Below are 23,098 nucleotides of genomic sequence, written 5' to 3' on the forward strand. Positions count from 1 at the left end.
AAAAGAATCATTTTTCAGCTGGACTTTTCTTTGTTTGGAAACTTCTTGTAAGAGAAGAAATTCTCTTATGGAAAGTTGTCTAATTTTGGAAAACTTGACTCTCCCTTTTTCTAATTGATGATTTCGATTTTTCCTTTATTAGAACAAATCAAATTATGTTTATTTTGCATGTTTGAAGTCCAAATTCATGATCTTGGTTCAATTTAAAAAGTTTTCTTTCTGGTCCTGATCTGCTACTGCGAACCCCGAATCTGATGCTGCAAATCAGGAATTTTCTTAAGAAAGTTTTGTACAGCTGGGAAATCGTTTTTGTGGTTGTCTCTAGGGTTGCTATATTCTATAAATAGGACCTAGAGAGCAGCCAAACAATTTTATCTCTTCTTGTCTCATATTTTCATACCTTTTTTTGTGAGAAGAGTGTTTCTTCTGTAAGAACCTAGAGTGTTCAACTAGGTTTTAGTTTTCTTATTATGATCTCATACTATTCATAGAATAGGTTTAAGAGAAGCTTTGAACAAGTGTTAGTCTTCGGGAGAAGACTTTTCCAAGTCTCATTTGGGGAAGAAGTGAGCATATATCTTTGGGAGAAGATTTGTTTAAGCCTTACTTCGAGAGGAAGTAAGCACACACCAATAGCTGAAGGGAGTTCACTACTTGGTGTGTTTTAGAGATCAGATTAGCAAGGTGGATTACAAAGGGTTGTGGCAAATCACTAGACGGAGTCTAAATTTGTTTATGTCAATTACTTTTATAATCTTTGATACTTTACTAATTGATTTCATTCTCTGGGTGTGTCCCCGTGGACTAGTAGGGTTTGAAAGAACGCTGATACCACGTATAAATCTCTTGTGTCAAGTGATTTATTTTTCTGCAATTATTTTTATATTCTGTCAGTTCTGGTTTATTTCTGCAACACTGGTTTCTGCAGTAACAGAATTACATTATGCTGCTGCAGACGTATACAGTTTTATATATATATTATAATTTCGTATTTAATATTGATATTTGCAAAAATTCAATTTTTCAATTGGTATCAGAGCAGGACACTAAACTCTTAGTGTGATCCTTTTAACATTTTCTTGTGTTTTGGTAATATGTTTCCCTTTACAGAAGGAAGTTCTATTGTTTGCCCACCACTCCTCAATGATTCTAACTATCCTAATTGGAAGGTTAGAATGAGAGCCTTTATCAAGTCTCAAGATGAGAAAGCATGGAGAATGGTTCTTTCAGGATGGTCTCCTCCTGTTGTGGTAGATTCCGAATGTAATTCTACATTAAAATCTGAACTTGAATGGTCTACTAAAGATGATAAATTTTTTGCTTATAATAACAAAGCTTTACCTGCTATATTTAATGGAGTAGGTGAATGCTATATTAAGCTTATATCTTCTTGTGAATCTGCTAAAGATGCTTGGCAGATCCTTCATACTCAATTTGAAGGAACTTCTAATGTTAAGCGTTCTAGGTTCATTATGCTTCAGACCAAATTTGATGATCTTAGAATGTCTGAATCTGAAACCTTGTCTGAGTTTTATGAAAGACTATCTGATATAGCCAATGAATATTTTTCTCTTAGTGAAAAAGCTTGATGAATCTGTTCTTATCCGAAAAATTATTAGAGTTCTTCCAAACAGGTTTGACACTAAACTCTTGACTATGGAGGAAGCAAAAGATTTTAGCAAGATGAAGGTGGAGGAGTTAATGAGTTCTTTGCGTACTTTTGAATTGAATCAACAAATCAAACAAAATGACAAACCCAAATCTAGTGTTGATAAAGGTAAAAGTATTGCTTTTAATGTTGCTGAAAAAAAAATCTCAGATGATGAGATGGATGTTTTAACTAAAAACTTTCAGAAATACATGAAAAAGATAAGTGACAAAAAGAATTTTTCAAAATTCTCCAAAGGTAATACTTTTTCAAAACTTTCAATGACTAACAATCAAAAGAGAATTTAATGCAGAGAATGTGAAGGTTTTGGACATATTCAATCTGAATGTGCAAATACACTAAAAAAGAAAAAGAAAAGTTTCAATGCCACATGAAGTGACGATGAAACTGATAGTGATGAAGATATTTCTAAAAATGTTGCACTAACCTCAGTTTCTTCTAAGTTTGTTTGTGATTCACAGGTGAAAGAAAGATTGGTATGTTTGAATAATACCATTGAAAAAGAAAATTCTTATTCTGATGAATCTGAAATCTGTGAGGAGTCACTGGCTGAGTCTTACAAGGTTATGTATAAAAAGTGGATATAGGTTACTTCTGAAAATAGATCATTGTCAAAAATAAATAAACAATTGTCTCATCAAACTGAATCTCTTGAATTGAAAATTAAAGAATATGAGACTGATTTTTGTTTAAAAAATGAGGAAATTATTCTATTAAGGAAAGAACTTGAAAATTTCAAGAAAAATATTTAAATGCTTAACCTTGGATCTTCTATTTCCGAGGAAGTTTAGAATGCATGTCAAAGAGGCTTTGATGGTCTTGGATCAAATGGTACCGAAAGTTCTGGAAAAGTAAAAATTGTAAAATCTAGTGTTCCAATGAATTTACATGCTGCTACAAATTTAAGATATTCTGCTACAAAAATGTCTTATGCAGAAGCAAAGTCTCCAGTAAGTTCAAAAATGATAAGATTTCAGGTAAGAAGGTTTGTTCCAATCTGTCATTTTTGTGGTATTAATGGGCATATTAGACCTAAATATTTCACCATGAAAAATTTGTACAAAACAAATTATTTTGGTAATTTGAAAATTTTTCAAAAGAAACATAGTGCTTTGAACACAAAAATGGATTGAAAAAGAAAAATGTCTAGCTGGTTTTTCTGATAAAAGTGCTGCTTCTCTAATGTGGTATTTTGACAATGGTTGTTCTAGACATATGACAGGTGACAAGGATTTTTTAGTGAATATCTAACCAATGCAATGTGGTGAGGTCACGTTTGGCAATGGTTTTACAGGAAATGTCATTGGTATGGGAACTCTCAATTTTGATGGGTTACCAAGGTTGAAAAATGTTATGCTTGTTGAGGGACCAAAAGCTAATTTACTTAGCATTAGTCAAATTTGTGATCAAGGGTATACCGTCAATTTTGACAATGATCATTGCTTTGTTCTTAACATTAATAAACAATGCATTTTACAAGGGTTTAGATCTGTTGATAATTGCTACACTCTCACATCTGTTTTTACTTATCATTCTGCATGTGAAAATACTAGTGCTATAAATATTTTCAAAAATCTTGTTCAACATTCTCGTACAAAACACATTGATATAAGGCATCATTTTATTAGGGAACTTGTTGACAACCAACCATTGCAATTGGAATATGTTGATACTGAAAAGCAATTGGTTGATGTTTTTACTAAAGCCCTAGATTCAAGTCAATTTGACTCCCTCAAAAAACCTTCGGGGGTTTGCATTATTTAATTCTTTTCATTTGGTTCTCCTTTTTGTACAAAATTTTGAGTAGTTCTTTGCTTGCATCTAATCTTATTTCATTCTTATTTGACAAATAATGTTTATGCTTTTGGTTGATAATTAGTTTAAGATATTGTACTTATCATACTTTTGAGATTGAGTTAAAAGATTCATGTTACTTTTTATGTGTGATTGAGATTACATAACGTTCTTATACAGAGTTGAGCAATTTTTGTTTCAGTTTCTTGTCAGGCCCCTTGCTGGAATAGAGCTACCCATACTGAGGTGTGAAAGCCATCTTTTGAGTAAGCTGGAACTTTGTAATTAAGAGTTATGAAGATGATGCACTACCATAGAAAAGGGCTACCTTCAGTATGGTGTGATAATATCTAGTTACGGGATCAAATTGAAAAAGGAGAAAAAGAAAAATCTTGCTAAGGACAATGATCCTATTTTCACTGCACACACTAATGTCTGACAAGTGTGTACAAGTTTGTAAGTCTCCTCTACTAAAAATTAAAAAAAAAAAAATCGCGGTTCACATTTTATGTATCTTGTCTATTTTCTCTCAACATCTGGTAAGTATGGTTTGTTTTTGAGATACTAATTAATTATCATCTTTAAAAGCATAACATAGTTATTTGTCCTTTTTATGAAACTTAGAAAGATGCATGCATTAGAATAACTTGATTTTTGTATAAAATATTTTAGTCTCTTGTTTTTTTTTTATTTAAAAAAAAAATAATATCTAAAAAAAGGGTGTCATGTGGCTTGACTTTTGGGCTAAGAAAAATTGGTCATTTGTCTTTCTTTTGGTAAGTATCAACATGTGCTTTATTTGGTAAATTTTTGACGAGTTTCATCTTAAAATTTAATTTCTTATTCTTTATATTTTGTTTAATTGTTGATCATGATTGTTTTTCAGATCTTAATTTTTGGAAAATCTTGGTTTCTTTTTGTCTTTGGCCCTTATAGATAAACAAAAAGGGGAAGTAATTAGGTTTTTAATTGTATACTCAACTGTCCAGGGAGAGTTGAGGTTTGTATTTGTGTTCGAGATTTATGTTTGTGTTCGTTTTTGATCAAAGTTAGCTTTTATTTTGGTTTAATGTTGTGCTTCTCAGGGAGAATTTTTATGTTTGTTTCGCTAACTTTGTTTTGTAGGTGTTGGTTAATTAAAAATATTTTGATTATCTAAAGTGCCAAAGGAGGAGATTGTTAGGTCATTTTTTGGTAATTTAGTTGTCAAAATATTTTTTAATTAATGTGCATTTTTATTGAGCATTTAAATTGTTTTTAGGAAAAATTACCCCATATACTATTTTTTTAACTTTTTTTTTTTCAAATTTACGGTTTGGGTTTCTAAAATGGTTGCAGCGCTAGTTGCAAGGGTTTTTAAACGATTTTTTGCTGCAATTTAGGTTGCAGCGCTAGTTGTAATAGGGGTTTCTATGTAGAATTTCGTAAAAATGCAAAAAAAAATTTGTTTTGAAGTGTAAAAATGAAAAAACTCCTTATTTTTATTACATTGATTTTGTGCATTTTATTGCTCTTTTCTATCTTAGGAAAAAAATATTTTTCAGCTGGAATTTTCTTTGTTTGGAAACTTCTTGTAAGAGAAGAAATTCTCTTATGGAAAGTTGTCTAATTTTGGGAAACTTGACTTTTCCTTTTTCTAATTGATGATTTCAATTTTGCCGTTATTAGAACAAATCAAATTATCTTTATTGGGCAGGTTTGAAGTCCAAATTAGTGATCTTGGTTCAATTTAGAAAGTTTCCTTTTTGGTCCTGATCTGCTACTGCGAACCCCGATTCTTTCTGATGCTGCAAATTAGAAATTTTTTTAAGAAAGTTTTGTACAACTGGGAAATCATTTTTGTAGTTGTCTCTAGGGTTGCTATGTTCTATAAATAGGACCTAGAGAGTAGCCAAACAATTTTATCTCTTCTAGTCTCATATTTTCATATCTTTCTTTGTGAGAAGAGTGTTTCTTTTGTAAAAACTTAGAGTGTTCAACTAGGTTTTGTTTTGATTTTCTTATTATGATCTCATACTATTCATAAAATAGGTTGAAGAGAAGCTTTGAACAAGTGTGGGTCTTCGGGAGAAGACTTTTCCAAGTCTTATTTGGAGAGGAAGTGAGCATATATCTGTTAGGTTTTATGCCCTAAATAAAACTCTTTACAATCTGATTAGTTATCAATATAAGAAATTTGAAGTGATTGATGTTTGCATGAATTTTACATGCTAATGGTTTAATATGTTTATTACATTCATACACACAAAATCAGTTAAATCCAGATCATATGTTTATTCACAATTACAGTATCGTCAACACAGTGGAATGTGATTGTGATCATATGAATCAAAAGTTTTGGTCCCTGTTTCATCAGTGTTATTGGATTTACACTAATGTGATAATCAGCGATGATGTGTACTTACACTTGGAGTAAGTGTTATGTTCTTTCCAGGACATTAGTAAAGTATACTAGTTTCGAATGTATGGAGTATACATTGGACTGGACCGATATTGCAACTAAGTTAAGATATTACAAACTTACCGTTATACATATCTTTCCAAGTCAATATCAGTAGTTGATCTTAAGATTGAAAAGAATCTAAATCCTGATATGCTTGGGCTCAACTCAGGAGTGCTATTCATGTTCTTTGATTTATTAGTTAAGCCTACTTTTGGGTCAGGGTGATACGTATATTTTGGGAACATGATAGTATGATTGAGTGGGAGTGCTGAACATAAATATGGAATCTATAGCTTCTACTGGTGTATAGAAGTTAAGTGATGATTCCCTTCGAGCTTAGCAAATAGAAGTAAATGGATGAGCTCTTGTTTAACTGACTAATTATTAGATCATTAAACACCATTTACAGGTAGCTAAGTGTTTTAAGGGGCAAAATACATTGAGGGGTGAGAACGGTAAAGAAATCCCATCTCGATGTAAATCATCTATATAGAGGATCTTTAAATCACAATAAGATAATAACAATGGTTAAATGAGATAGTATATTGGTATCGTGAAACATACAATATGCTCTATATAAGTCTGAGAGTGCAATTCTAAGTTCTAAGAGTGGATTCAACGAAGAATTAATAAGTAGGAATTTACTTGGTAAATTTGGTTCACTTATTGGAAGCTCAGCATATAGATCCATGGTCCCCATTCTAGCTGAGAACATTCTGCTTGTAAGACTCATTAATTGATTCGTGATTAATCAATTATAATTCTAAAGTTAGACTATGTCTAATTTTATGAATTTTCACTAAGCAGGGGTGAAATTGTAAGGAAAAGAGTTTTCTAGGTTTATTTATTTATTAATAGACTTTATATGTCTAATTAATAATTAAATTAAATGACAATATTATTTAATAATGTATTTTAATTATTAAATAATTAGTTTTGGCATTTAAAAGGTTAGAATTGGAAAATTGGCATTTTTGAGAAAATAGAGATAAAATTTGATAAAATTGCAAAATTAAGTGGGGCCCATTACAACACCTATGGCCGGCCACTTATAAGGCTTTTTCAAATTATTATTTTCATTATTTTAATGCCAAATAATTCTAAACTTAAACCTAGTAAGTTGCCTATAAATAGAAAGTTATGGCTCAGTCAAAATACAAGTTTTTAATAAGCCTTTCTGACAGAAATTTCTCTCTTCAGAAAACTGAGCCTTCCTCACTCTCTACCTTGGCCGAAATACTTCTCCCTCTTTTCCTTCATCTTTTTCGTGACCCTAGTGAAAGAGTAAGTGCCCACACACAGCAAGCAGTAACTCAATCATAGATTGGAAGACTGTGAAGGATCAAAGCTTGAAGAAGAAGGAGATTCGGGCTCAGATCTTGATTATACTCTGCTACAGAAAGGAATCAAGGGTTAGAGATCTGAGTGGAAGGAGACATTTATTCCGCTGCATCAATGTAAGGTTTTCTTAACTTTATATGTGTTTATTTTATCGTTTTAGAAAGTTCATGTTTAGGATGTTAATAAACATACTTGTGAGTAGATCTAAGATCCTGGTAAAATAATTCCCAACAATATCTTCGGGAGAAGATTTGTTTAAGCCTTACTTCGGGAGGAAGTAAGCACACACCAATAGCTGAAGGGAGTTCACTACTTGGTGTGTTTCAGAGATCAGATTAGCAAGGTGGATTACAAAGGGTTGCGTCAAATTACTAGAGGGAGTCTAAATTTGTTTAAGTCAATTGCTTTTGTAATCTTTGATACTTTACTAATTGATTTCATTCTCTGGGCGTGACCCCGTGGACTAGTAGTGTTTGAAAGAACACTGATACCACGTACAAATCTCTTGTGTCAAGTGATTTATTTTTCTGCAATTATTTTTATATTCTGCCAGTTTTGGTTTGTTTTTGCAAAACTAATTTCTGCAATAATAGAATTACATTCTGCTGCTGTAGACGTATATAGTTATATATATATTATAATTTCGTATATATTATTGATATTTGCAAACACTCAGTTTTTCAGAAGTGAATATTCCACTCCCTCTATATGTCACACGACCTGAAAAGTGGGTTGAAGTGGGAACAATAAGCTCTGGAGCTATCTGTAAAAGATAAACAATATAATAATAAAAAAACATAAGAGCAAACATGATAAAAAAAATACTAAATCCTATCGAGAACTTGCTGAGAACCCATCGATAATCAGTAATCACCAAACATGACAACTAAAAAACTAATTAATACTATCGAGAATATGTCGATAATCAAGCAACATTAATCAACATGACAACAAAAATTATAGTTGTTATCCTACCGAAATTTTGGCAGCATAACGACTATAATTTAACTAGTTCCTCAAAAATTTAAGCTTACTATAAACAACAAAAAAAATAATACATAACAATAAAAAAATAACCACCCATCTGACCACAGTGTAAATAATTACAGAACCTACTTCGCTACTTATGAATATTTAAGATAATCAAACTCATTTAATAAGCATATTATTCTATTTATCCGCAATTAAAATAACTGCAGAACTTACTTTATTACGATGAATATCTAAGATATTTAAACTCTTCTAATATTGATAATATATTAAATAAATAAATTAAAATTGTAGAATAATGCCTATCTAATCCAATAAACTTGATTTGGGTTCTTGAATCACCAAATATTAAGCATACTTACAAAAATAATAAGATCAAAAATAAAATTGTATTAGTTGATGAGCATTTATTCATATCAACAACCCTGTCGATAATCTATCAATAATAACTAATATCCTAATTTTTTTTACAAAATTAGTTAAAAACTATAACCTGTCAAGAACATATCGAAATGTTGTCGATAATCCAGTGATGATAACCAATTTAGCGAAAAAAATTCTCAATCATATCAATAGCTTATGGACAACCCGTCGATAATCAATCGATAATCAAGTGAGAATCAATTAAAAAAATGAAATTACAATTTCTCTGCAATAATTCAACTATCGAGGATCTTTCGATAATAGCTAAACTTAATGGTTATCACATTTATCGACAACTCGTCGATAATCAATCGATATTCACGCGAGAATCAATTAAAAAACAAAATTACAATTTTTTTCAATCTTTTGTCGATAGAGAACCTGTCGACAATATATCGATAACATGTCGACAACTGTTAACTTTAATGACCATCACCAAAAGTTAAATCTTATCAATAACCTATCAAGAATCTTTCGATAAATAATCGAGTGTTGTAGAAATTAATAATATACCCAAGATCTATTTGTATATAACATAGAACACAATAGTAATATATAATAATTAGATATGTGTACCTGATTAATCCATAGCAATTATCTCTGTTTGATCCACAGCAGTTACTCCACTTTGATAGTACAATACTATCAACTAAGTCTTCCTCCCTAGATCTCTAAATCAGAAGCAGTTTATTTATCTGATTATCAAAAGGTATACAATTGTGATGAGACAATATGTATTTATAGAGTTAGGGAGGGGACTTAGCTACAAAACCCTAGTTGGGCTGGGCCTGCTCATCAAAGGCTTCAGTCAACTAGAAAAGCCCACACTTCTGCTTCACCTAGACTTTACACACAGATGCTAAGCCCATTAACAATTGATCACCAACAACATGGGCTAACACAGCAAAGAACTATCCAATCAACCCAAGTTTTAATAAAACCAATAAAACTTAATGTAAGCCCAAATAAAAAGTCTAACATTCTCCCACTTGGGCTACATTAATTTTAATACATATATATTATATATCAAAATAATTTTGTTTGAAAACGACTCATGGGTTGAACAACAGAAAAACATTTGTGGCCACTTTAAAAAATGATAGTTCTCTGATAGCATCTCAACATACCGGTCCAATTTAACCTTTGATAATGAACTATGACAATCATATTGTTTTTAACTCAACAAAAGACATTCATAATCACAAATACCAAAGTATTAAATCGACATGGTCAATAAGTCTAGTAGTGTGGTAAGGAATTATGTTCAACATGTGATCAATTTAAAATAACATAATATCCTTATCAGTCCTCAACTTCACTGATACCGTGATGCTTAATAAATAAGCCAGTGAAATTCATTATACACCACTTAAAATAAGTTAGTGTCACTAAATATGCTTAAAGAATTAAGCCAACAACATATCATTGTCATTAAGCAAATATACTTAAAATACAATGATCACAACAAGATATGAACTACATGCTTTCAATTCAATTATTCTCGAGAATATAACAAAGCCTAACTGAAAGCATAAACATCCAATAATCAAAATGGTATTGGCCCACAAAGTAGTTCATAACATCAACAAGTAAATTACATATAAATGTAATCTCAAAAGATAAAGCAAGAAACTCCCACTAACCCAAAGGAGCAAAAGATTATAAAATGCCTATATTAAAAACATATTTATCAAGCAATATGACACTTAATCCTTTGGTTAGAGGATCTGCAAACATCAACTTGGTCTTTCAATATTCTATCACAATGTCTCCTTTCTTAACCAAGTCTTTAATAGTGAGATACTTTATTTCCTTATATTTAGAAGCACTACTAATCTCATTATTCTTTGAAAAGAAAACAACAATACTATTATCACAATAGATTAGTATAGGAGAGGAAATAGGATCAACTAGTCGTATCTCTAAAATCAAATTCTTTAACCATAAAGCTTGCAAAGATGCCCCATAATATACAACAAACTCAGCATACATAGTAGATGATACGATTAAAGTCTATTTAACACTTTATCAAGAAATAGCAGCACCAACAAAAGTGAAAATATAGCCAGAAGTTGACTTTAAATCATTTACATAACCACCAAAATCTGAATCTGAATAACCAACAACTTAAAGATTGTTGACATGCTTATACACAAGCATAAAACTCTTTGTTCTTTGCAAATCTCTCAAAACTTTCTTGGCTGCAACCCAATGATCATGGTCAGGATCAGATAAATATCTCCTAAGAACATCGACCATGAAAGCAATATCAGGTCTAGTGCAAACCTAAGCATACATCAAACTCCCTACTGCACTTGCATATGGGATATTCTTCATTGCTTCTCTTTTTAAGTCGTTCTTAGGACAATGTTGCTTAGTAAATTTGTCCCTTTCAAAATAGGAACGAAACCAGCTTTACACAAATCCATGTTGAACCTTTTGAGCACACGATTATTGTAAGCTTCTTGAGGTAAGCCAAGAAATTTTCAATTCTTATCATGATAAATCTCAATCTCCAAAACTAAAGATGCCTCTCCAAGATCTTTCATATCAAAATTGGTAGATAGAAAACTTTTGGTCTCATTTAGTAATGACAAATCACTGCTGGCAAGTAAAAGATCATCTACATAAAGAACAAGAAAAAATATGATGACTCCCACTGATCTTCATATAAAAACACTAGTCAAACTTGTTCTCGATGAAACCCAACAGTGTCACAACCTTATCAAACTTCAAGTACCACTGGTGAGATGCTTGCTTGAGACAATAAATAGATCATTTCAATTTGCAAACTAAATTGTCATTTCTATTTTCCTCGAAGCCTTTAGGTTGAGACATCTAAACTTGCTCACTCAATTCTCCATTCAGAACAATATTTTTAACAATCATTTGATGCAACTCTGAATCAGAGTGCAAAACTAAATCCATAATAATTCTGAATGAATCTTTAGTGGAAACAGGTGAGAAAATTTTGAGTGTAATCAATACCTTCTCTTTGAGTAAAGCCTTTAGCCACTAAACACGCTTTAAACCTTTCAATTTGTCCCTTTTTATCCCTTTTAGCCTTTAAAATCCACTTACAACCTATTGGTTTAAAACCATCAGGTAATAGAACTAACTTCCACATATACAATATGTTTGTCCATGAACTTAATCTCATCATCCATAGCTTCTATCCATTTTGAAGAATGTGGACAATTGGGTGCTTCACTATAAGTAAGAGGTTCCACAAAATGACCAAGATCACATTCACCTTCTCCAAGGTAAATAGATTTATCATCACACCTTATTGACATCTTTTGTCTTTGAGATCTCCATATAGGAGGTACTTCTGGAATAACCTCTATTTGTTGACCACCATTTTAAATGACATATTCCACAATTGGAATTTCTTCAATAACAGGATCTTCATTAACAACAAAACATTCTTCAATAATAGGTTCCTCATCAATAGTAGGACCCTTGTCATCTTAGATATTAGGAGCAATATATTCATCAGCAATGGGAGTGTTATCAACTAGAGTAAGAATAAGACTGCTATTATTATCATCTCTTGAAAAAGAGATAGGAATAAAATTTCCTTTAGATGACTCCCCCATTTCAAGAGATGGTGAAGTAATATTTTCAGCAACATCAAATTCCAGAAATTTAGCGATGCGAGATTCAACAATTCGCGTACCACGAGTAGGACAGTAAAAGCGATATCCTTTTGAGCGCATTGGATAACCAATGAAATAACAACGATTTGTTCTCGGATCTAACTTTTTCAAATTAGGATCATAAATCTTTACTTCAGCTGGACAACCCCATACACGAAGATGATTCAGACTAGGCTTCCGCCCAGTCCACAACTCAAAAGGGGTCTGGGAACAGATTTACTGGGAACATGATTTAAAATATAAGTTGCAGTCATAAGTGCTTCACCCCATAAAAACTCTGGAAGATTTGTTCTACTCATCATGCTTCTCACCATATCCATGAGAGTGCGATTTCTCCTTTCAGCAACGCCATTTTGCTCAGGTGAACCAGGCATAGTGTATCGAACAACTATACCATTTTCTTGTAAGTACTCTGCAAAAGGCCCCATGTGTTGTCCAGATTCTGTATAACGACCATAATATTCTCCTCCACGATCAGAATGAACAACTTTGATGACTCTTCCTAATTGTTTCTCAACCTCATTTCGAAAAATTTTGAGTTTATCAAGGGCGTCAGATTTTTCTTTAATTAAATAGGTGAATCCATAACGAGAAAAATCATTGATAAAAGTGATAAAATACTTGTTTCTGCACAACGTGGTGGAATAAGGACCACTGATGTCAGTGTGGATAATTTCCAATAAAGATTGACTGCGGTTTGCAGTCTTCTTTCTTGTTTTGGTCAATTTTTCACCAGTACAATCAGCACAAGTATCACAACCAGAAACATCAACAGGAGAAAGAATTTCAGCTAGAAGTAATCGATCAATTCTTTCTTTAGAAATATGACCCGATTTATCGTGCCAGAATAATAAGGATGTTATCTTAATATAAGATTTCTTACCCACAATATTCACAGCATTGAAAAAGGAAGCTAAGGAAGTCAATGATAATTTGAAAAGAATATCAGAGTAAAAACAGTTTCCAATTATTCGGAGTCAAACATAATGTTAACACTATAATTGGCAAAAGGAAAAGAAAATTATTGTTTAACTAAAAGCGGAAGCGAAACTGAATTACTTTAAAAGTAGGAATCAATAAAGTACTGTTCAAAACAATCTGAACACTAAACTGTAATTCAAGAATTAATGTGCCAACATAAATAACGTCAACTCCAATATAAGTGTCCACTGTAAGCATTGACTCCCTCTCACTTGGCTTTCTGAGATCCCTTAGCCCCTGGTTGTGGTTGCTTCTTTTCATATTTTCTTTAGGGAAATTTGATTTTCTATGCTTAGAAAATCAAAAAATTTGATTTCTAAACCAATAATTAAAACCCTAAAAAAACTATACCTTTTTTTTCAAAACCCCAAAAATACCCCCAAACTAAAACTATCTCTCTTTCTCTCTCTATCTAGCCGGTCCCAATAATCCCACACCCCAGGTCCGATGGTCGGACCATGGGGTCCGATGGGGTCCGACCAATTGGACCCATCGGACCCCAAGGTCCGACCATCGGACCTCTCTCTTCCCCTCTCTCTCAAATCGCGGGAAAAAAAAAAAAAAAAAATTAAAGGCGGTCGGACCTTCGGTCCGATGGGTCCGACCATCGGACCGAAGGTCCGACCATCGGACCACTTTCTTCCTCTCTCTCCAAAATCGCAGAAAAAAAAAAAAAAAAAAATTCAAAGGTCCGATGGTCGGACCTTGGGGGTCCGATGGGTCCGACCATCGGACCCCCAAGGTCCGACCATCGGACCTTTGTCTTCTTCCCTCTCTCAAATCGCAGGAAAAAAAAAAAAGTTTCAGAGAAAATCGCATGAAGTGGGTGGGGGCGGTCAAGAGTGGGTGGGTGCGATCTAGGGTGGGTGGGTGCGGTCTACCGTCGGTGGGTGGGTGCGGTCTACCGTGGGTGCGGTGGTTCACCGTGGGTGGTGGTCGATCGGCGTTTTGGGTGGAACGCCGGAGGTGGATCGGTTGGATTTGGTGCTTTCTTAGTTGGGTTTCGGGTGGGATTGCTTTGAGAGAGAAAGGAGGAAGAGAGAGAGATGGTTGAGAATAATGAGAGGGGTATTTTTGGGGTTTTGAAAAAAAAGGTATAGTTTTTTTAGGGTTTTAATTATTGGTTTAGAAATCAAATTTTTTGATTTTCTAAGCATAGAAAATCAAATTTCCCTTTCTTTATCCTTTGTTGGGCTTGAGTTGAGAAACAAAGTGAGAAGATTCATTCTTCTCATTCTATTAGCTTGCTTGTTTCAGCTATATACTGAGAAATAAGGTTATTAACACTCCATATTTTACTATAAGTGTTTAGGTTGTCTTGGTAAAGCTAAAAGAAGTAAGAAGTTCATGAAGAACTTGAAGAATGGTGTAAAAGTCAGGAAGAGGAATATTATGATCTTTCAACTCGGACTGAAGAATAATAATTTTCAAAATAAAATCTAGCACTCCTTTGATTTATCAAACTGAATGGTTGTCATTTTATCCATAAGATGTCCAACTTCAGCGTTTTCACCAGTGTCATATAGTTTTTCTACAGCATTGAAAAACTCTTTGGCATTTGTGGTGTTTGGCAAACCACCAAAAGATGTTCAGGAATTGATCTTTTCATAGTAAGAAGACTAAGACGACTTGACTTTTCCCATAGTGCATGATGAGTTCTGCGGGCGGTTATGCGGAGTCAGTAAGATCAGCAGGTTTTTCTTCTCGAAGGCATAAGTCCAAATCTATTATGCCTAAAGTAATTTTCACATCTCGTTTCCATGTCTTAAAGTTGGAAGCATTCAGAATTCAGATAAAAACGTTATTGTTGTTCGCAGAAAGGAGACCGAAAAATCCAAAAAATTAAAACTTGATCAAGCCATATTAGCCAAGCAATTAGAAAATATTGTAGAGTCAACTGGTCATTATAAACTCCCCTTTGGGGTGAGAATATAACACACACATGATCTACCTTCATGAAGTTAACAATAATGAAAAAAATACATATCAATTAAGAATTTATTACCTTTGGGCAAATAAATTTCTTAAATAATATATATTAATTCAATCAAAAAATAATAATAAATATATATATTTAAATTATTACCTTTGGGCAAATAATTAAAATATACACATTTAATATTAACTCACTTCATGGAATGTGAACTAATATGTATAACTACTACCTTTGGGCAAGTAATTACACATATAGCCAACCAAAATAAATATTTTCTATAACATATGAAATTTGGTAATAAAATAATCATTAAAAATTTAATAATTTTCAACCAAATTTCCAAAAAGTTATATATAAATTGCTTGTAATATATTGATAATAAAAAAATAAAGTGTCCACCATAACACATTATTTTTACATCAAACAATCAAGTTTTAAAATTTTAGAACAACAAATAATGGAAAAATGTGAAAGAAAGAATATTGGTGGAGATTACATAGTCAAGATAAATCAAGTAAGAGAGTGACTATGTCCTATGTAACGAGAAGAAACCCAAAAAATTTTCTATGATCGACAGATTTCGAAAAATCATCAAAAAATATTTTTAATAATTTTTTAACTACATAATTATTATTAAAATAATAATAATTATTAAAAGAAGTCAAAAAATTAATTAAAAATCATAGAAAAATCAGAAATTTAATTTTAAGCACGTTGGAAAAAAAAAACGTCGAAAAACGACACCCGAGAGTGCCGCACGCGCCCCCACGCGCGGGCTGTGCGAGTGGGCATTGCGGCTGGGAGTCATCTTCAAGCTCCAGCCGGATCTCCAGGCGGGTCGCGCGACCCGGTTCGGCCGCAGGCGGGTCTGGACGAATTCCGGCCAAAAAACACCACGAAAACTTGCAATTTTTGATGGGTTTTGTTCGGGACACGATTTCTCATCAATCTATGGTATTAATTTCGGGTATTAAAGATGATAAGGGTCCAACTAGGGTTTTGTAGCTAAGTCCCCTCCCTAACTCTATAAATACATATTGTCTCATCACAATTGTATACCTTTTGATAATCAGATAAATAAACTGCTTCTGATTTAGAGATCTAGGGAGGAAGACTTAATTGATAGTATTGTACTATCAAAGTGGAGTAACTGCTGTGGATCAAACAGAGATAATTGCTATGGATTAATCAGGTACACATATCTAATTATTATATATTACTATTGTGTTCTATGTTATATACAAATAGATCTTGGGTATATTATTAATTTCTACAACATGTGGTATCAGAGCAAAGAACTATCCAATCAACCCAAGTTTTAATAAAACCAATAAAACTTAATGTAAGCCCAAATAAAAAGTCTAACATCGAGAACATACATCATTTTTATTTTCCTCAACCACCACCACACTAGATCAGAAAACATTATAACTACCATATAAAATCGACCACATATTAAGAAAAAATTCATCAAAATGAAGTGTATTTCAACACAAATAATATATAATCGCTCTAAATTAACCAAAAAAAAAAAATAACTAACAACAAACTTTTTTTTTGAACAATACCTTTGTGTGGATGGAGAAAGATCGGCGTGGACGAGTCCTTCGTACAAGGAAAAGAATCGACGAAGAATGGAGAAAGATTTTCAAAGGAGAACGACGGAGAATCTTGGACGGACGGGAATGGTCCTTCATTCTTCGTTCTTTGCACAGGAGGGCGGAGTGGGGTCGGACGTGGGCGGAGGAGGCTACAAGGTAGGGGCGGCAGTTGGAGAACGGCTGGCTGTAGAGAGATTATAATTTTTTTAGATTCTTATAGGTTTTGAAAATAAAGAAATAATAAAAGCATTTTGGTTAAAGTGATAAGTTAATAGGATGGTATTGTATAAAATATTTAAAAGAGTATTTTTTGAAATTGATTTTTTTTTTAAGTATATTAAATGAAATTAGTAAACTAAAATATTATAAGGTATAGTGTGAGATTATTATGATAATTTTTAGAGTTTTTTAATATTAGAATATTTTTCTAGTAAGAGGTCAAAAAAATATTATACTAATGTGTCGTGGAGTTATTTAACAATTTTAAAAATTGCTGTGTTGCATTTAAAAAAAACATTGGTGTGTTGGATATGCTCTAAGCCGCCAATGTTATCAATGCCAAGTCTAACCCAAACCACCTTAGTTCTCCCAGTCCTACCCAAGGCCAACCCCACCACCACCACCACACTTCTCACGGCTCTCTCTTCCTCCACCACCATCGCTCACCTCAAACAAGTCCACGCCCAAATCCTCCGCTCCAAACTCGACCGTTCCAACTCACTCCTTCTCAAGCTCGTACTGGCCTCCTGCGTTATCTCCCCCAGCCTCGACTATGCTCTCTCCGTCTTCACTCATGTCTCCAATCCCGATGCCCTTTTGTCTAACAAGTTCTTGCGTGAGTTTTCTACCCGTGCTGGTGCCTCCGCGGAGAAGACCCTTTTGGTGTATGAGAAGATGCGGAAGGATGGAGTAGGAGTGGACCGTTTCAGCTTTCCGGCTATCTTGAAGGCAGCGTCGAAAGCTTCGGCTTTGGCTGAGGGAATGGAGATTCATGGACTCGCTTTGAAGTTGGGATTCTGTACGGACCCGTTTGTTGATACGGGGTTGGTTCGAATGTATGCGTCTTGCGGGGGAGTAATGGAGGCTCGCTTGGTGTTCGATAAAATGTCTAGGCGAGATATTGTCGCTTGGAGCATTATGATTGATGGGTAATGTATGATTATTGTGATAGTTATTTTGAATATTTATTATCTTAGTAAAGTGGGCATGCTTACATATTTGTATTGAATTGAAAGGATATATCTGTAGATAGATGATGAAAATTGTTGTGTGGCTACTTGCAAGCGTTGTGCTCGAGTTTCCGGAAACAAACTAACTATAATGTAGAAAAGGAAAAGTACCGAATTTGTTTGAAAATGATAAACTTCAGTTGTCAGAAAAATCATTGACTTGTACATCTTTTGAACAGGTACTGCCAGAGTGGTCTTTTTGACAAAGTTTTTGTTCTCTATGAAGAGATGAAGTACTCTGATATCAAGCCAGATCGTATGATACTTTCGACCATTCTTTCCGCATGTGGCCGAGCTGGAAATTTAACCTATGGGAAAGCCATCCATGACTTCATCATTGACAATAATATTGCTGTTGATTCTCGTTTACAAAGCTCTCTTGTTGCCATGTATGCAAGTTGTGGCTCCATGGATTTGGCCAAAAAAATGTTTGGCATGATGTCATCCAAAAACTTAGTTGTTTCAACTGCCATGATTTCTGGATATTCAAAACTTGGGCAGCTTCAAGATGCTCGATTGACATTTGACCAAATGGCTGAGAAAGACGTGGTCGCTTGGAGTGCCATGATTTCTGCTTATGCCGAGAGTGATTGGCCTCAAGAGGCGCTTAGGCTGTTCAATGAAATGCAACAGTTGGGAGTAAGTCCTGACTACGTAACAATGTTGAGTGTCATTTCAGCTTGTGCTCATCTTGGGGCATTGGATAAGGCAAATTGGATCCATATTTATGTCAATAGGAATGGCTTTGGAAGCACTTTATCTGTTAATAATGCTCTTATTGATATGTATGCCAAATGTGGGAGCTTGGGAAGAGCAAGGGAGGTATTTGAGAAGATGCCAAGAAAAAATGTGATATCTTGGACCAGTATGATTAATGCCTGTGCAATGCATGGTGATGCCGTCAATGCTCTAAGTTTCTTCAATAAAATGAAAGAGAGAAATGTTCAACCCAATGGTGTCACATTTGTGGGTTTGCTTTATGCTTGCAGCCATGCAGGGTTGGTTGATGAGGGTAAAAAGCTTTTCGCTTCAATGATTGATGAATACAACATTGCTCCTAAACATGAGCATTATGGTTGCATGGTTGATCTTTTTGGCCGTGCCAATCTCTTGAGAGAAGCTCTTGAGGTTGTAGAGACTATGCCCATGGCTCCCAACGTTGTCATCTGGGGGTCTTTGATGGCAGCTTGTCGGAACTATGGAGAGAGCCAGTTAGGAGAATTTGCTGCGAAACGCCTTCTTGAGATGGAACCTGACCATGATGGGGCCCTTGTTGTCTTATCAAACATTTATGCCAAAGAAAGAAGATGGGATGATGTTGGGAAGGTGAGAAATCTAATGGAAAACAGTGGCATATTTAAGGAGAGGGGGTTTAGTAGAATCGAATTAAACGACGAAGTCCATGAGTTTTTTATGGCAGATAAAAGACACAAACAAACAGATGAGATCTACGAGAACTTAAGCAGGGTAGTTAATGAGTTGAAACTGGTTGGTTATGCTCCAAATACAAGTAGTGTTTTGGTTGATCTAGAAGAGGAAGAAAAGAAAGAAGTGGTTCTCTGGCACAGTGAGAAGTTGGCACTTTCTCTTGGGTTGTTGATAAGCAAAAGTAAAGTTTCATGCATTCGCATAGTTAAAAATCTCAGAATTTGTGAGGACTGCCACACTTTCATGAAGCTGTCCTCAAAGGTGTATGAGAGAGAGATTCTCGTAAGAGATAGAACTAGATTTCATCATTTCAAAGACGGTCTCTGCTCTTGTAAAGACTTTTGGTAACTGTATAAATTGGTTGAACTAGCATTTATACCATAATTTAATTGTTCTCTTCTCAACCACATCTAGAAAAGGAAGTACAAAGATTTCCTCATTACATTGCATTAGGTGGTCAACATATACAGTTTGGTGTACTAATTAATTATCTATATCATTGAGCAACAAGCATAGAAGTTTCACACCAAAACAGAACAAAAAATGGAGAAAAATGCAAATTCAGCTTCTCACAAGAAATGAGAAAATTGGACATAATCCATTAGGTTGGGTGTTGGGCAGCGAAATTATGGTTTTGGTAACTCTTGAAAGCAGAGAAGAGCCATAAATCTTGCTTCATCTTGCCAAGTATTCTTGACGCCCTGTATTTCAATATTGCTAGTGCTGCTGAAACCAATCTTGGATTTTCAAGTATCGCGCTGCGCTGATATTCCAGAATCCATGTATTCGGATCGAATTGAACTGCAGAGGATCCCCATTTTCGGTGACCCCATGAAGAATTCGTCTTTCGAATAACATACCCAACCTTTCCATCCGACCACTGTTCAAACCAACACAAAACAAACATAACTCATAAAGCAAGAAAAGAAGCCACTTTTTAATTGCCAAATCAAGACTATATATCCTAATTAAGAACGTTAAGATTACCTCTGTGACTCTGCCAGATATAATGGTGAACGATCTAGAAGAGATTCCAGTTGCGAGTAAGCCCGCCGTCTGCAGAGGCCACCCCCATATTCTTATCTCCTCTGAGGTAGATTTGTACAATTTGCAGCCAGAGTTAAGTAGCAAACCATCCTTAAAATCCATCAAAAAAAGGTACGATATTTTGAGTACATTTTCCCACTAAAGAAAGAAAAAAAGCACAAGAAAACTTTGTTACTAAAACAAGCACCTGGTTGATTTCCCATCTGGAATTAGCATAGCTGCAGTTGGAAATTTTATCAACATCAACAATACCCTGCAACGATTTCTGCAAGAACCTCAGTTTCCCATTCAAATCTCTCACAGCCGAAGATTTCTCTCCAAAATTCCTCACCATATCCGGAGTAAACGCAGGCTTCAACACCTCAGAAACTATCCCAGAAAACCCAAATTCCGCTACGAAAATCAAGCTAAACAGCCTAAACAATCTCAAGAAATCGCCACCGCAGCCCCATTTCCGCTCCTCTCTCTTCGGGTTCTTCTCTTTTAGATTAGTCCTGGAAGATGATCTAAGATGCCGAGACTCCGGAGTCCGGGTAGTGTTTGAAGTGGGCGTGGACAAACTGGAACCGCTGAAAGAAATGGGAGTAACTGCAACCTTGTGGTTGGGCCTAGAAACGGTGGAGAGCTTGGAGAGAGAGCTCATGGGGACGAGGTCGAGAGTGGCATTGATACTTGCCAAGCACATTTCGCAGTTACAATTCGCATCTTTTCGGCAATCCGGGAAGTAGTAGCAGGAGCTGTCTCGGCATTGATCTGATAGGTGTTCTTCGATGGAGGCGGTGGTCGTAGTCGATTTCCCCGAAGTTGCTGATGATAGAACTGCGACGTTTTTCATGGTTGCTTGTTGAGCATTAGGCGTTGAGAATTTTCGGGGTGTGGTTTATTTTATATTTTAGTATATGGATAATGAAGTTTTCAAATTTGAAATGAATACAACGGTCATATTTAGAACGCTTAGAAGTCAGACCGTTAGTTGCGATTTGCGAATGAGAATATTAAAGAGTGTTTTCTTTGCAGTTTGCACCCAAAGAATATTTTAATCATTTTTATTTTATATAAAATATAAATTTAAAATTTTGTTATGTTTACTAAACCGTTTTTGTTAAATTATTACTGAAATCCACATAAAAATCTATATTGTAATTAACGAACCAACTTAAATCGTAATTAAAATCCACATAAAAACTACTAAAGTAATCTAAACTGTAATTTTTTTTTTTAAAAAAAAATTAAAAAAATAGTGTATGAGATAATTTAGCAACAAAATTTAAATTAATTTTGTTTTATTCTCATATTCTTTAAAATATATGTATACATATAAAATAAAAATAAAATATATTTTAATTATTAAGACAAAAAGAATATATGAAATTTAATTACAAAATATAAACATAAAAATACATATATTTTTAAAAGGAAAATATAAAATTAAAATTGAAATAATTATTGACATTAACCAAAAATAATGTAAAAATAAAATTTAAAAATATAATATGAGTAATTTTTAAAAATTAATTTAAAATTTATCAGGTTGAAGTGCTTATAGTTTTGTGAGTTGTAAATAAAATTCTCCATTTAAAATAAAGTACTAATAATTAGCTAAAATACCCTCATCATTTTTTTTTTTTTGAGGTAACTGTAACTAACAAGAAGGGGAAAGGAGATAATAACCATAGTAATAGATACACAAACAAAAATGAGAGAAAACTAAACTCACCAAGTTGAGTCCTCATCAAGTCGAAGTGCATACACAGTATTTTGGTATGCTTCACAATTCTCAATCCTAGGAAGATGACACAAGGATGCATTAGGGAATTGGGATAGAGACTCTCGAATCAACTTAACCAGGCTCGAATGAGCTAAATTGTCTTTTCAATTGCTCCAAACTTTTGTGACCAACTGTGAGCAGTCAGAAACAATGAGGTTGGGCTGGAGGTTGATTGCAGAGCACCATTTCAGGGCTTCCAGAAGGCTTCAGCTTCAGAAAAGAGGGATGTAGAAACACCCCATTTTGGAGCTAAAAGGCCTGAAATGGTCTGATTATTCCAGTTCTTAATTGTTGCCCCCAAACTTGTTCGAAGCTTCTTCAAGTCAAGAGCTTTATCGACACTTAACCTGTAGTTGCCGTGCTGGAGGCCAAGAATTGCAGAATTGCTGTTTGAGGGAAGAATCCGATCTGTATGAGCAACTTCCAACATGCTGGTTTTTGAGTTGAGATTTTGTGCCGCCTAGTAATCCTGCAACAAGCTAATAACATAATCATCCATATCAATTAGGTTGTTAGAATTGTGATTAAATAGAGCATTATTTCTTCTGATCCAAATCTGTCAAAGTAGACTAATCAGCAAGGTGAAGTCCTCTTTGCTAAGGTGATCAAAACCTCTCATATAATATTCCTTGATGTCACACTTATGGTTACTGGTAACAGAGGGGGCTATTAGCCCTGGGACAATCTAGAAGTGCATGGGTGACTGTCTCTACTTTGCTTTTGGAGTGGGAACAGAGGGGGCTGCTAAGAATTTTCTTGTTAAACAGGTTTAGGCCACAGGAGAGGATA

General features: G+C 34.1%; 2 protein-coding genes across 2 annotated transcripts; one reads left to right on the forward strand and one right to left on the reverse strand.

Annotated features, from left to right (window-relative positions):
• The first annotated feature begins 17,349 nt into the window (after positions 1-17,349).
• Positions 17,350-19,898, forward strand: LOC115722861 (pentatricopeptide repeat-containing protein At4g14820). The gene is made up of 2 exons (XM_030652199.2): positions 17,350-17,985; positions 18,246-19,898. The coding sequence occupies exons 1-2, from the start codon at positions 17,384-17,386 to the stop codon at positions 19,840-19,842; spliced, it is 2,199 nt and encodes a 732-aa protein (XP_030508059.2). The 5' UTR covers positions 17,350-17,383; the 3' UTR covers positions 19,843-19,898.
• LOC115722862 (uncharacterized) lies at positions 19,867-21,441 on the reverse strand. The gene is made up of 3 exons (XM_030652200.2): positions 20,729-21,441; positions 20,482-20,631; positions 19,867-20,374 (listed from the first exon to the last, which is right to left on the reverse strand). Exons 1-3 carry the CDS (start codon positions 21,374-21,376, stop codon positions 20,096-20,098), a joined length of 1,077 nt encoding a protein of 358 aa, XP_030508060.2. The 5' UTR covers positions 21,377-21,441; the 3' UTR covers positions 19,867-20,095.
• Positions 21,442-23,098: the final 1,657 nt, after the last annotated feature.

Source organism: Cannabis sativa, chromosome 9, assembly GCF_029168945.1.
Source record: "Cannabis sativa cultivar Pink pepper isolate KNU-18-1 chromosome 9, ASM2916894v1, whole genome shotgun sequence".
Lineage (NCBI taxonomy): Eukaryota > Viridiplantae > Streptophyta > Magnoliopsida > Rosales > Cannabaceae > Cannabis > Cannabis sativa.

Excerpts from the sequence above, each read along its gene's own strand:
- LOC115722862 (XM_030652200.2), bottom strand. The coding sequence starts at position 21,376 with ATGAAAAACGTCGCAGTTCTATCATCAGCAACTTCGGGGAAATCGACT. Across the intron at positions 20,632-20,728 it reads CCAGATGGGAAATCAACCAG|GATGGTTTGCTACTTAACTC; the intron begins GTGCTTGTTTTA and ends ATGGATTTTAAG. Across the intron at positions 20,375-20,481 it reads TATCTGGCAGAGTCACAGAG|TGGTCGGATGGAAAGGTTGG; the intron begins GTAATCTTAACG and ends TGGTTTGAACAG.
- LOC115722861 (XM_030652199.2), top strand. The coding sequence starts at position 17,384 with ATGTTATCAATGCCAAGTCTAACCCAAACCACCTTAGTTCTCCCAGTC. Across the intron at positions 17,986-18,245 it reads TGGAGCATTATGATTGATGG|GTACTGCCAGAGTGGTCTTT; the intron begins GTAATGTATGAT and ends TCTTTTGAACAG.